Genomic DNA, 15470 nt, shown 5'->3' on the forward strand with positions numbered 1-15470 from the left:
ATTTCTTCCCTCCCTAGCTTCAGATTTATGACCTAGGGATATGAACGTGTAGTTTATTCCTCCTGGGACTTTGCAAGAGTAACTTCGGTGATTGTACGCTCTTGAGTTCCAGTGAAATTGCCTATGTGTAAATCCATGTGGTAGATGAATATACCCTATGGCATTATCAGGTAAATAGAGCCCTCCTTGAGAAGGTCAAGGTCTCTGTCAGGTGTTCTCCTCTGTTAAATCACTGTTTTCTTGAGCAATCACTGCCATTTCTCTTGCTTTGGTAATATGACCCTTGCTGAATTGTCTTTGCTGGTTAGCCGTATACTTTCCTAGACCCACTGTGTATAATTTTAGCCTAACCCATCAATGCATTTTGGACCATACTGCCTAACTGGCCTCTCTGTTCTTTCATTTTGGCTGACCCATGCAGCAGAAGTCTTTGAAGGCTTGGGATTTGGCTTAGCCTGTGTCCCAGTGCATAGGCTGCTGGTGTGAGTTGATCCCATTGCTTGCCCTTGAAGCGTGCACATTTATGCCACTGCAGCACCGCTGAACTGGGGCTGTCAGGTGGGCCTCTTCCCTGTCGCTTTTGCTGTACTTAGCTGTGGAGGAATTGTCCATTCATGTCCGGAGAGCCATGTATTTATTACTTTATTAATACGTTACCATGTATTTATTACTTTATTAATTATATTATTTATATGTCTGTAACCTGAATCCCCTAATGTGTAATACCAGGATTATGTAGATCGCATGAAGAGGTTATTGATACCCCAATTAGTTGTCTGAGCTACTGTAAATCTACAATAAACACGTGAGTAGTGTAGCCCCCTAGAGATTTGAGAAAAAATGAGTTGTGTTTTTTAACTGCAGCAGGCTCACTGTAGATAGGACAGTAAGATTTTTGTCTTATTATAAAACGTGTGTAGTTTCTCTCTTGAGATAGATCTTGTTAGGCAGTCTCTGTGGGGACAACTCTCAAGACGTTCTTACTTTCATGTTAGCAGGTTGGATTAAATCATGCTTGATGAGAACAGATTGATACTTTGATTAACTACATTGCTTTACAATTTGTGGTGACTTGTTCTCTGTTAGGCTTTTAAGCAGATAGCTTTATCAGCGTAAAACATATCTTCTCCCAACCACACATGGAAGGCATAGTGTCTTTGCAGATACTGGGTAGAAAAGATAGGTTGAAGAAAGCTGAATAAATGTGAAATGTTTGCTTGAGGCAGACAAAGGATGGACAATTGGTGAACTGCAGCATTGAAACATGAAAGAATAAATAATGGAGGAGGATGATTATTCATGTTGTTTAAATTGTTCCTCTAGTAATCTGCTGCAGCTTTCTTGCTAGTAGAACTTCTGAAGGTGAGTAGTACTTAACCAAAAAGAGGGTCCTCTGATGCAGTGGCTTTTAACCACTGACATTTTCTTAGTTGCCTGCCACAGACCTACTGCTCTCCAGTGAGCAAGCTGTAATCCTTCTGCATTCTGGTGGTGAATGTATAGGATCATTAAGGGTGGGGATATGACTGTTCTTCATAGGCTTTGCTTTTGTAGCAAAACTTATCTCACAAGCAGGGTGAATCCTTTCCTTTGAAAGGACTGATGTCTTCCTTTGAAACACTCTTGTTAATAAAATTTAAACCCTCTCCCTGATCATAGTCCCTAAAGAAAAGCTGATAAATTTATGCAGAAGGCTTTCTTTTAAATCAAACATAAACAAACCCTGAACAAGGTCCCTTTTAAGCTGGAACTAAGTTGAGGCATGCTAAAATTTGCCACTCATTTCTCTCCTACCCTCCCTCATCCACTTATCAGAGACTGCAGAGACGTGATTGCATAGCTATGTATAAGACCATATAATTTCCCTCTGCTTCTTTGAAGTTGTCTAATTTCAAGCCCCTTTATGCCACACTGATCCATGAAAATGTTTTGATATATGCTGTTTCTTTCGCTGCCATCGAGGCTTCTTACCCATCTCTCTGTTGTCTCTCGTGTACCTGGACTGACAGAGTCGAAAGCTCTGGCTGGTAGAGCAAAAGTGTACAGTATCTGATAACAGAGGTACAGTGGTGTTTGAGAACTGTTGGCGAGCACATCATCTTCACATTTCAACAGAAGACAACGTTGATAATTAAATTGCAGAGCCTTGCAGTATATTTTGCATATACCTTACTGTATTAGGCAGTGTATCTTTTGCCTGTATGTTGTGCATTGCCTGGGAAGCCCCAGTCCTGCAAAATTCTGTGCTACTTTTTTAAATTCAAAAGTGAAACTTTTGAAGAGAGAGACTGTAGTGGGAGCGGACTTCACAAGGGATTCTCTGCTAAGCTGTTCTTCCAGTGTACTTTGCACTAAAATAAGTACTTCTGTTGATTGGGGAGTTCAGCCCTGTAATCAGCTGTGGAAAAAGGGTTGATGATTTACAGAGTTCTGAAGGAAAACTGAAAGCAGATATCCTCCACGAGTCCAATGGCTGGGTCTCGATCTCATCATTAATCTAAAGCTACTCAATGCAGTCGTGGACTACTGCCTTTTTTTTTTTTTTTTTTTTTTTAAACTGCAAATAGGTTGAACTGTGGTAAAGTTTTCTGCTGTCTTCCTCCCTTGTTCACTTACCAGAGACTGCACCGACATGGTTACAGACCTGTGTGTGTGACTGTGTAACTTTCTCTGCTGCTGCTTCAGAAGAGACAGGTGCTTGTTAGCATGTTTGTATATGCAACATTTGACCAGATCTGGGGGGAAAAAAGTCCAATGTTGAAAGGTATTTCATGTGAAACTAACAAAGTTTATGTAGGTGCAAATTAGTTGCTTGATTTCAAAAGCTGTTGTCCAGTTACACAGAGAATATAGGAAGTTCTTTGGGGAGATGGTGACTTGTCTATTTGAACCTCAGTTTCTCATGTGTGTGATGTGTATGCTGCGGCTTCTTGTTCCACATGGGTTTTTTTAAACATATAAACCCTTAGCAGTAGGGGCAGGTACCTTGTGTAGGAGAGAAGTGATTAGAGACAAAAGTGTTATCAGTATAGGCAACTGAAATAGCTCTAGAAGTCATATGTAAGTGTACCTGGCCTTGTAATAGGGTTAAATGACTGATAGATAAGATACGATTGAATTGCAGAAAGGTTTACCTGCTAAAAAGGTTTTGTTCTGGGATGGCAGGGTCAAAGAATTAAACTGAGTGGTGTTTTTTGGAAGTAGAATTTTGAATGGACTGCAGGAGAGGTGTATTTGCACTTGTCAGGGCTATAAAATAATGGAGTAATACCTTGATTAGGATTTAGCAGAGAGGAAAGGCTAAATTATTGTAAAATTTTTACAATGAGCTGATTAAAATAAACAATTACTTTTGTTGTTAGTGGCCCCCAAGTTCACTTCTACCTCTTCCTCCATGAATCAACGTTTTATAAATTAATTTATTTTCTCACCTTTGGACTCAGTATGGTCAGGTTATTTGTCCTTTTTAATTGGAGTTAGTTTTACTTCACAGGGAATAATGCAATGTTGCAGTTACTGTGGTGCACTTCGTCTTGCAAAATAATCAAGGAAATCTACTAATCTACTAGTCTAGTAACAAAATCTGCTTACCAGAAATATAATGAATATATTCTTTCTTCTACTGCTATAACTAGAGCATGCTAACTTTAGAATGATATGTATCTTAAAAGAGCGTATCTCTTCAATTCAATTACTTTCCTTTTTTTAAATAGGTGCACTGTTTTTAGGATGTACTCTGTGACCACTTAAGTTGTCAAAAGCTTTGTACGCTTTTGAAACACTATTACAGAGTTTGAAGTTATTTGAAGCCTACACAATCTATTAGTGTTTTGTATTACTAAGGAAATCCCAGTATCCCAAGATGCTTTCCAAACTGGAATTGATTTGTTCTTAGAAATATTGTTGCACATTGCAGTCTTCTTGCTGCTGTCTTGTTATTTTTAAATTAGAGATGATTAAAAAGCCATAGTATTTGCTGCTGTGAGAATAATGTCTGTGTTTTCCCACTACTCCTAGGTTTCTGATCTGATAGCTGGGCTAGATGCAAGTGAACTTATCCCTCGTCAACATAATTTTTGCTGCAGGCAAGTTGTTTTCAGCTAATGACTTAAATTTGGTATTTTTGTTCTTCATTTGATGCTTTGTATAGCCTGTTTATGATGACTTTGTGCAGCAGGAGTGGACATTGAGAATGAACTGTTAGACTGAATTTTACTGAGATGTTACTGTTTATCTCCAAGGGATGAATGATTTTTTTCGTGATTCTTTGTTATTAAAGATGTAAGTGGCTTGAATTTCGTGATTTTATGTATGTGCAGTATACTGTTACGTGCAGGTTTTAGTTAGAGAACATAAATGCTGGAGATGAATTTGCTATTTTACAGTTTGTCAGTCACATACTCCCAAAGATCTTTATCAAGCAATGGGGTAGTGTTTGTGCCTCTAATAACAAATCGAGTAAATGGATCAGACAGGATGCATGCAACATCAGCTCAAGGGAACCTTCCTAGAAGTTTTCTGTGGTCGGTAGCATAGACATTTCTAGAGTTAGCAACACTGAAAGCCCTTGCTGTTCTGTTCTTGTGTCATCTAACTCTGAAAAAGATATGATTTGAATCAAAATGCCGGCAGCTGCTAATGACGTGTGTATCCAAGAGCTCCCGGTGTTGTAATTTGAGTGTGCCCAAATCGGGACTTGGAAATAGCAAGAAGCTCTTAAATACTAAGGTCCCTTCCAGCTCTAACCATTCTATGAAATAGGACCTTAAGGGACTTTGTGCAGCAGTTGAGGGGACACACCTGCTTGTCTTCAAGACTTCTTTCACATGGGCTATATCTGTTCTTTATATATGGTGGCTAGACTTAGGATATCCTTGTGTAGGAAAAGATGTGCATATTACAAGTGCAGACTGTAGCAGTCATCTGCTTAGGTAGTAAGCTGTTAACAGGCAGGACTTGAGTGTTCAGTAACATAGCGGTGGTTCTTACATAAATGTCAATAACTAAGTAGCACTTTTGTGGAAGGAGCTTTCCTACTGGACACGTAAACATAACAGTCTCTGTCACTGGATCTCTTGGCATCTTGCTGTGTTTTGAATGTGTGGTGAGAGATGTACCATTACTGTTCACTTCAGGTCTTCTCATAGCTGCAGAGAAGTAAGGCAGTATTTCAGGAGTGTGTAATGACCGAAACACCAGTAAGGAACCTCTACCCCCAAAAAGTATGTTTAGAGAGCTACAAGATAGAAGTATTTAAAGGAGGGTCTGATGGGGAGGGAGTGAGTACTGTCTTGAAGTTTGTGGAATAGAGTCTGAGGCTGGGATAGGAAAGATACATGAGGAAAAAAGAAAACTGTGAAGGCTAGGGAAAAGAGAATTAGAACAGATTAGAGGAGAAGAGAAGGTAACAGGTTAAATAGTACCTTGTGTGTGGGACATCCTAGAGCTCTTCATGCATCTCAAGAGTCTTACATGGCTGGTACTTGATTTTCATCAGCATTCTTGAAGAAAGCCATAATCTCCCTTGTTGTTGTTTACTAGCTTAAATAGTGGAGGCTGATCTGAAGTCTCCAATTCTACTCTTGGTATCATACTGGTGACAGAATTTGTCCTGTGATATCTAGATGTGTAACATCAGTTTCTTTTATTTAAATTGGTAAATAACATGTAAGGTCTACATTGAAACAACCTCTAACTTGTGAAGTCAAGCAACTTGTAAATTCCAGAATTGAGCTTGCCTCTGCTTTGTTAATTAAGTTCTCTTGCTGCACCTTATGATACCATCTTTAATTACACAATCACATTAGTTTTTCCAAAGCTGCGTGCTTCACTTCATGCGCAGGACAGATCTGCTCAAAGGGTGAATCGGGGCTGTGCAGTGAAGGACACTTTTGCCTGGAGGAGGCTGCTGAACTTTTACAGAAATGGGAAGATTTCCATTTGAAGGGGAGGGCTGACAAAGAGGGAACTGGCAGGAAGTGGACAGGTTTGGATTATTAGGTATAGTATTAGGCAAACTACTTACAGCAGGCTTTTTCTGATTGATCTCTAAGCGTGCATCTTGCTTTCTGAGTGTTTTTTGGTAGAAATGTTGAGCGCTCAGAGATGCAAGCAAAAGTCACCAGAAGCAGTGAATTGAACTGCTACCTACTTAACTTATGGTACCTACTTGCTTATGTCAGTAACAATTAAAAAAATCCCAACAGATCCTAGGCCTCTGAATTGGGTTCTCAAATCTACTTGCTACTTAGATCTCTAATTATTATTATTATTTTTAATATTTTTTTTCCCTGTGCAGGAACATCAGTGATGTAGAAACAGTACTATTCATTTTTACAGGACTGTTTACAAAGTAGCAGTATACTGGTAGGTGCTTTCAAGTAAATGAACATATGAAGCAAATTGTTGGGAAGGAGAGTGCTTGAAAGTGTAACACCAGTGTGAGCATGGAAGAGGTAGGCAGGTGAGAAGTTTGAGTGGAGTAGGGGGGCAAGGCGTAGAGAGACTTTGATAATATTTTATAAGGGATTACTTCTGTTCCCAGTGTTGGCAGGCTCTCATGAGCTAATTCTCACTGGTTTGCACAATGGTGTCTAGTGTATCTGGTTCCAGGTGGTTTATTATCTGGAGAGCAGCTTGATGGAGTGCCATCTTTGTTCTGGAAGTAGTGTTACCCAAACAGACAAACCATCCAGGATTTATGCTGGCTTCTCTGCACATGGGCTGTTTTATCTGCAAAAAGGATGAACTATATTGCATTAATTGTAGTGCGTGAGAGCGTTTAGAAAATCCATAGGAAATGCATCTTATGTGCTGTAAGCAGCAAGGGTTGCTTTGGGGAGGGGGGAGACACTGATCATGCAGTTGAATTTTAAACACATGAATTATACATACATAGATACAGGGGAATGCATAACCACCTTTTGCTTTTTGCTTGCTTCAGAAATCTTAATTAAGAGTTGTACCCTGTATGTTTTTGGAGGTTTTGAAAATGGCAAAAATTGGTGCTGCTTTTGAGACAGGCTGTATGCTTTGCTGTGCTAACAGTTTCAAGAACGTAAGCAGAGCACACACGCAGAGATGTCCGCTACAGAAAAAAGATTTTTAAGATGCATGCAGAGAAATACCTACTGTACAGGCAGAGTTGCTATATGGGCCGTGGTACAGAAATATCCTCATGTATTTCACTAAGCCAATGAATGTCCAGGGGCCCTGGAATCCTAATGAAGACTGGAGAAAAGGAGAGCACGTCAAAATGCAGTCTCCAATGAAAATAAAAATCTACTATGATTTACATGAGCTGTTGGAACTTGTAGTGCATTTGTTGTCTTCCTAAACTCTTTGTATGTTGGTGTTGTGGAGGCTTGGGTGGGTTTTGGGGTTTGGGGTTTCTTTTGGCGGTGGGGGTTTTTTGGGGTTTTTTTTGGTGTGGTGGGACTTTTTTTTTTTTTTTTTTGGTATGGTCCAAAATTGAATTAAATGAAAAGCCTGGTTGGTTTGCAAAAGCTTATGGAGGGGAAAAAAAAAGGGGGGGGGGGATGGTGTGACTCAGATATTGGTGCTTGAGGGAATAATATGTTCTCTTAAGCCTCTCAGATATCTGTAAGGTATCTGCCTTTATTTCATTTTAACTTTCCCCCGCAGGTGTGCAACTACTTTGATACTCAGATATCTAGGATATTAAATAATGGATGAAAAGAATGTTTCAATGTTTGGTCTTATTCTCATAGTCCTTTAATATGACATCTCAATTTATTTGACTTTGGATACACGAAGGTTTTATCTTTTATGTTGTTTGGTTTTGGTTACTTTTGTATTGATACAGAGGGATACTTCTACTTGCATATGGTGTTCTACAGATGTTTTCAAGTGTTTATGATATGCTTTCTGACAGAAGACTTTTAAGTATTTGTAATTATATCTATTCATTAAAATATTGTTTAAAAATATATAAATACCTGTATTTTTTTTTAACCTGTATAGCCTATGCAACACTAGTTACTAAGCAACTCTGAAAAGAGACATGGTCAGCTGGCAAAAATATCATAATAAGAACTAAAACTGTAGTGACACATGCATAAAATGTTTACTGTGTGAGCTTCTGTTATGCTTATTTATTTCTGTAGCACCTTAATTCAGTCACTGATCTCAAAAGTTTAAGCATTAGAAAGTATTGCCATGAGGAGAAGTTTGAGAAGGTGGTTTCATATAACATGCTTTAAAAAAATTCCATCCTCAAACTGAATTAAAAGAAAGAAGGTTTTAGTGTTCTCTGAGTATGGGGGTTTTCTGTTATACACTATAATCTGATGTGCATAGGTATATGTGTGTTTTGGTTTTGTTTGTTTTTTCTTTAAACAGATTTCTGTGGATACCAAAGCTCAAAACACACTATCGGTCTCATCACGATGCTTGAACAGCTGTAGCTAACTACAGGATTTTCAGAAGAAATCCAGCATGGCCTAGTTGGCTTGACCTTTGGAAAATTTATAATGTCTTCTGGAACCAGTATCAGCAAAAATCGGCAGGCTCCAAGCCTGCAGGGTGTTGACCCAGAAACATGCATGATAGTGTTTAGAACACACTGGGCACAGGTAATGTTAATTAGTTTTATTGATTTGAAGTAGGCTGCATTAATAGGAATTTGCTTCGTTTTTACTTCTGGAAAAATCCTGAATTGCTCAGGAACAAACATCTTTCATGCAGAATGTGGTAGATGACATTAAAACATTTTAAAACACAGAGGTAATTGATCTTTCCAAGGTATGGTTATCTGTTACTGTTCACACTTTGAACTCTAGATTTGAATCTAAAAGCGAAGTGGTAGGACATGGTGATATCTTTTGGAAGGCCTAGATCTTATAACTGCCTTTCCTAGTGATTCACTGTGACTTGGACGTTGTTGCAAACTTCTGTGCTTCCTTTCCTGGGCTGGTTAAGGCTTGCCTGGCTCTTGTAAAGTATATTAGACACATGGTGCAAAGCTGTATACAGTCTTGTTTATTATGGATAGGTGTAGATTATGCACTTCAGCATATTCTAAACATTGTTTGCATGTCATCAGGATTATAATTGCTTTTAGGCGAAGATGTTTTGCTCCGAGCACCATAATATAAGGTCTTATTTGCTGTAGTAATATGAATAACTAACAGTTTATGTAAAATTGATTTCTGTACTGCTGCTTTTGCTGTTTTTTGACTATCCTGAGGAGCAAGCCAGCCGAATGTTGGTGTTTCTGAGATGTTTCCAGTGTGAGAGGAGCCACTGTTCAAGAGCCACCTTTTCTCACTTAACTCTAACAATGTTGTCATGTTAAGTGAGCTGCTGTTCCTTTGCATTCTTGTAGCAATTATAATCCACAAAAGAGGTAAAGACAGTGGTTGTTTCACAGACAAGGAGCTTCATTGATCGCATACAGAACAGAATTTAACCCAGAGGTGTAAGTGCTGGGATGACAATTTTTACTCAATCCTAAATCTATAATGAATGTTGAAAGAGTATGTGGGCATCAGCCGCCATTTGGTATCATGTAAGATGCGGCAAGAAAAGATCAGCTCTGTGGGTTCCTGCCACTCTTAGTACTGCAAGTCATCTCGTGGTATTGATACTCCTGAGTACAGTTACTCTAGCTGAGGAGCAGGCCCTTTGATTTCAGTCCTCTGTGACGAAGAAACTTATGGCAAACATTGAAACTCAGTTTCTGAAGGCTGAGGGAATCCAGTTTATCCGTACTCCAGAGAACCCCAAGTTTTCAGCAACAGGAAAAGTGGCAAATTTAGGTGCTTATAAAAGCTAACGAAAGCATTACATTTGGCATTGTACATGCCAAATGTGAAACTTTTAAATTTTTGAAAGCTTGACAGACAAAAACTAAAAGCATAAAAAGAGTTTGATATTTTTGTGTTAAGAATTTTGATTATTTTTTTCCTTATAGGGGTAAGTGCATATTTTTAAAAAATATATTCAAATAACTGATCTGCATTTGTTTCTCTTTAGGTTCTGAAAATCTTAGAGAAGCATGATCCTTTGAAAAACACTCAGGCAAAGTACGGGGCAATTTCACCTGATGAGGCCAGCACTGTTCAGAATTATGTGGAGCACATGCTTTTCTTATTAATTGAAGAGCAAGCAAAGGATGCCTCAATGGGGCCTATTCTGGAGTTTGTGGTCTCAGAAAACATCATGGAGAAGCTTTTTCTTTGGAGCCTACGTCGAGAGTTCACCGATGAGACAAAAATCGAGCAACTCAAAATGTATGAAATGCTAGTAACCCAGTCTCATCAGCCTTTGCTACATCATAAGCCCATCTTGAAGCCTTTGATGATGTTGCTGAGTTCCTGCTCAGGAACAGCCACTCCAACGGTGGAAACAGAGTTGGTTGTCCTCTTGAACCAGCTCTGCTCTATAATAGCCAAAGATCCCTCCATTTTAGAACTGTTTTTCCACACCAGCGAGGACCAAGGAGCTGCCAATTTCCTCATATTTTCCCTGCTGATTCCCTTCATCCATCGAGAAGGAACAGTAGGCCAACAGGCCCGTGATGCGCTGCTTTTCATAATGTCTCTGTCTGCAGAAAACAACGTTGTTGCAAACCACATAGCAGAAAACACCTATTTTTGCCCAGTAAGTTGTTCTTCAGTGCTAAACTAGCTGTCTCCCCTGTATTCTTCTCATCCTTTTCTATAATTTTAGATAAAGATGTATTGTAACATGTTTGTTTCTGCTAACAGCTATTTCACAAATTGTCATACTCTTTAAGCCAGCCCTACTCCCAAACGCAGTCTTGCTCCTTGTTTCCATACCAGCGCCTTGCACTTTTGGGCCAGCGCAAGTGTTTTTGCAGTCATGCAGTGAATTGAATTGGGAAACTGGTGGAGGTTATAGCAGAACTTGGTGGGAGGGAAAACTGTTCTGTCTTACCGTGACGCCCCTGTGAGATTCTGGGTGTGAAGGGAATGAGAAATGGAAACAAGTTGTTCTGAAGCTGTTGTTTCTGGTGGCAGTGCTAGCTTAGGCGGACTATGCTTGCCACACTATAACATCAGTTCGACAGTTCAAAAAATAAGTGTGACAATAGTGTGAGTGTTACAGAAACCTAATATTTTTACAAGATAAAAGGGAGACTTGCCCTTTGTCACAGAATTAGACGTTTCTATGGCCATCCCAGGCAAACCACCCTCTTGCTATGTTGTAGTCTGTTACAAAACTTGGTAGTAGTGTTGCATTGTTAGATCTGGCAAATCACTCTTACTACATGAGTAGAAAACCTTTGCTGTTAACCAAGTAAGTAGTCTAATTTACCAAACAAAGTTGCCATACAGCCATTCTAAAGCAGAATGAAAGTGACAACACCTACTTCTTCAGGCCTTATGACAAAAATCAGTTTGAGATCTGCAATGGATGGGTTCAAAACCAGATATCATTCTGTAGAAGAGTTGCTCTTGTGTGCCAGTTTGTTTGACTGATTCTTTTATCTTATGCTTGTCTTGCATTTTAGTTTAATAAATGCCAGAAAAAAATGGAGGGGAACCCCATATAGCTACTAAAGCAGAGAGCTTTAGAGCACACTAGAATCCCTGCCTTAAGCATTAGTGCATGACAGCTGTTTCAGCCATGGGTTTCCGTTTCCTCTGAGATTGCTGTGTCCTTTGAGTCGTAGGGCAAAGCCAGGTTTGCAGACTGGAGGAGGCCTACAAGTTGCAAAACAAAACTTGTAAATAGTTTCCTTTGTCAGTTGTAAATATTGCATCAAATTTCTTGTGCTGAGAGACTTTAGTTGACCTTGTCTAATAGATGCTGCTAAAGAATATGAACTTGATTCTCAAACTGTCCCTGAGACAGATACTATTATTGGATCCATGCTATAACTTCCATAATTACATCTTCAAATTAATTAAAAAAAAAAAAAAAACAGCCTTTCTACACTGAAGATAAAAGCCAGCTATATTAACCTTCAAACAGCAGGGAGCCGTGATTGACAATCATTCTAATTAGGAAGGCTTCTTGTCAAAATGTGCTAAAATGAGACTTTCTGAACAGTAATGAGACTGGCCTAAGTCTATAATAAAACTTTATTGCGGTGACATAGAATTAGCTCGCTAGCACAAAATCTTTGAATTTGTATGATGAGCTGAAGGAACAGGTTTTGTTCTGGTGCAGGATTCAGTAGGTGTCAGTGGCATTGCTTGCATACCGTTCAAATCAGTGCCGATGTGGCCTCAGCTACTCTGCAAAACAGCTGGTGCAGTCCTGTGCTGATACGAATGGCATTTGGGTGGCACTGTGCTGGTGATGTCTCTGGTTCTGGGGCGGAATTGGTTGGTAGCATATAGGGTTTTCTTTGCCATGCCTTATTGCATAGTATAGGTGTGCCCTGGGATGGGGTCTGGTCATAAATCTCTGCTGCTTTGTATACCCGAATCAGTGCTAGATCTGTGCCAAAGTGAACCTGAAGGCTTTCTTGATGTTATTTTTTGAGCTAACTTTTGTTAGCAGCTTTTTAAAACTAGGTTGTCCATGGTACTGAGTATTAAAGCAGGAGGAAGTATGGCTCTGCAATGTCCTTGAAAAGTTGAGGCTGCACAGAGGTAGAAGGACTGTGGATGTGGGAGGAAAGGGAACTATTAAAGGGAAGGAATTGGCCAGGTAGCGATTGATTATGTATTAATGACACATTTTAATCATATAATGTGTCTGAGATAACAAATCATATACTCAGTCAGTGTCTTCTGTGAGTCAAGGGAAAGTAAATAAATCAAGGAGACTGGTTTGCAGAGAGACTCGTGACTCGATGGTGAGAAAGAAACTGTTGGAGGTGCTTGTAAAAGTAGACGAGCATGTAGGGTTGACTTGACAAATATTGTGAGAAGTTTAAAAGAAAACTGCTCTGGGGAAAACAGAAAATAAAACGAATCTTGCCCTCCCAGGATAAGGACTCATTCATTTCTTTTCCTTTCAGATTTTTTTTTTTTCACTGATGTCTATCATTTTACCGATTAAAACTCCATAATATAGTCTATATATATGCATTACTTTATATGTCTGCTTATAGAATGTGAAGAGTTCTGTTAGTAATTTCAAATGGTAATCCTGTTTTATACCATATACTTCTATGAAAATTTTCAAATGTTTTTTACCTAAGAGGTGAAATTGCTTCCAGTGGCTATTCTCTGTCTCAGAGCTTTAGAAACATAATATCACAAAGAGCCATTTGTGTTGTACTTTATAGCAAAAATAAGTGCTTTTTAAACTTTACAGATTTTAGCAGCTACATCTGTCACTTCTTACTTCAGTAAATCAGACAAACTAAAGAATCCTTCACTTCAAGACGTTGACTGGTAGTGAGTTCACTGCTCCTTTTAGTGGAGAGTAGAATGTTTGTTCAAGGTCAGTTTCTTGTGCTTAAGGACTAAACTTCCACATGAAGAAGAAATGTGGATAGTATGCAGCTCTGATAATCAGATTGTTTACTGAGAGGGTAAGTATGCGTTTATGAATAGCAATTAAATTTTAAGCAGGCAATGGAAAATTAAGTGTGCATTAATTAACAGGCCGCAGAACAAAAGAAACTCAAGTTGTCTTCAGAGTTTTTTCCTTCCTAGGATCGTCTGAAGCTTGGGTTTGGGAGTGTAAGTGTGTGGTTTATGTATAAGTAGTTCTATAGGCCTCATAAGTTTTTCCGAACTTTTTGCTTTGAGCTCTTCCACCGTGAGACAAAGGCGAAAAACCTTCTGGTTATAGAAGAATGTGACTGTGTAAGATTTGCTCAACAGCTTTAGCTTCTTAGTTTCTCCAGCATCTTTCTTTATACATCTACGTATACATGTGTATAAAAAAAGTAGCACAGTGTGCTAAAGCGGTGAATTTTCCACAGTATTCCCTCTTCCCTTAAGGTTTGGCTTAATTGTGTATGCCAGAATAAACCCATCTTCAAAATTATGTGATTTAGGAATGGAAAGCATCCAGAAAGACAGCCTTTGTCTGACTGGATGAGTTAGCAATTCTAATTTGTTACGCTTGTATATGATCAAAACCTGAATCCCCTTCCCTGAACTCTTGGTCTTTGACCTGCACATTGTCTGCTGTTTGTTTCCTAATAGATAAAGGAGTTGTGTTTCATCAGAGCTTTGACTGTCTAGCCCTGTAGATGCCAAGCAGCCCTTTGTAGAAAGAGGAAGAATTCTTACAAGAGTCTGTTGAATGAAAACTAAAAAGGTTTCCATCAGGCTGACTCTTAATGATTCCATTAAAATGAGGATCACCTAAAAATTATGCTGAAGTTGTGTAAAATCATGTCAGAAGGACAAGAGTTGAAAATAATATTTAGAAAGTTTCCAGCTTCAAATAACTTTAATAATTAAAAACTTGATCTGAAACAATGAATACTCTAGATATATTCAGTAAAATTAAAAAAAAACAACCCACAAACCTTTTTGGAAATACGCTTTTTAAATTGTAACTAAAAATACAATCTTGTGCTTCAGTATAAATTGTCTGTAAGCCTTACTATGACTGGAAACAATGTCTATACCGTAACTTATTTCAGGCTTTTTTATTTCTTCCCTTCCAAATAAATAAGACAAGAAAATGAGAAATTACGAACAGTTAGAATTTTTAATTTTTTTTTAAGAACAGCTGAGCTCAAGTGCCTAGGAATGAAAGTCAACATATATCTGTGGTCTATATGAGGCTGAACTGCATTTTTATTGATGGGGGCACTTTCCCCCTCCATTTCTAATATTTCTTATTTCCATGTGGAATCACTTCGTATATGCACGTGTAAGCAGTAACATTCAAATCACCAACGAACGACAAGCTGTAGATAGATGGCAATGATGGCTGCTTCTGGAAGGGACTGAAGGAAAATGTAAAATGATTTTACAAGTATTTAAAAGAAAATATAATTTAGGATTTAAAAAAAAAAGGCAACCTGCTTTTGCCCATCACTTTCTCCTAAATACCAGCTCTTGAAAGAAGTTACTATATGGAATGCTCTTTAAAATATTAATGTCTTTCTGTTACAGGACTCTTTCAAAGGGAAATTAAATTAATCTCAGCACTCTTTTATGTTACTAAAACTAGTAAGAGAAAAGATTTGTGGCATTGCCATTCAAGCAGATGGACAGTTGGAAAGTCAACTTATTTCTCTCCTGTTTTTGAAATACAGGTGTTAGCAACTGGACTAAGTGGCCTCTATTCATCTTTGCCTACAAAGCTGGAAGACAAGGGAGAAGAGTGGCACTGTCTGCTGGAAGATGACTGGCTCTTGTCACCAGCCCTTGTACAATTCATGAATTCCCTTGAATTTTGCAATGCTGTGATACAGGTAATGGAGCAGAGTTGGACTATCCTTTCGAAGTAGTATTTTTTTATATATTCTGCAGAAGTTTGTAAATTATAGAGATTATTTACTTCTATTAATGGCATGGACTTTTTAAGTTACTCTAAAATAAGCTACATATAAGATGAAT

General features: G+C 38.5%; 1 protein-coding gene across 3 annotated transcripts in view; it reads left to right on the forward strand.

Moving 5' to 3' along the window:
* FHIP1A (FHF complex subunit HOOK interacting protein 1A) overlaps positions 1-15470 on the forward strand; it is a 93161-nt gene that overhangs the window by 46293 nt on the left and 31398 nt on the right. For all 3 annotated transcript variants that reach the window (XM_063336565.1, XM_063336562.1, XM_063336563.1), the window contains 3 exons: positions 8362-8594; positions 9997-10623; positions 15167-15325. In XM_063336565.1, coding sequence (XP_063192635.1) covers positions 8493-8594; positions 9997-10623; positions 15167-15325 — 888 coding nt within the window. In that variant the 5' untranslated portion in view covers positions 8362-8492. The remainder of the gene's footprint in view (positions 1-8361; positions 8595-9996; positions 10624-15166; positions 15326-15470) is intronic.

Source organism: Chroicocephalus ridibundus, chromosome 5 (assembly GCF_963924245.1).
Source record: "Chroicocephalus ridibundus chromosome 5, bChrRid1.1, whole genome shotgun sequence".
NCBI lineage: Eukaryota > Metazoa > Chordata > Aves > Charadriiformes > Laridae > Chroicocephalus > Chroicocephalus ridibundus.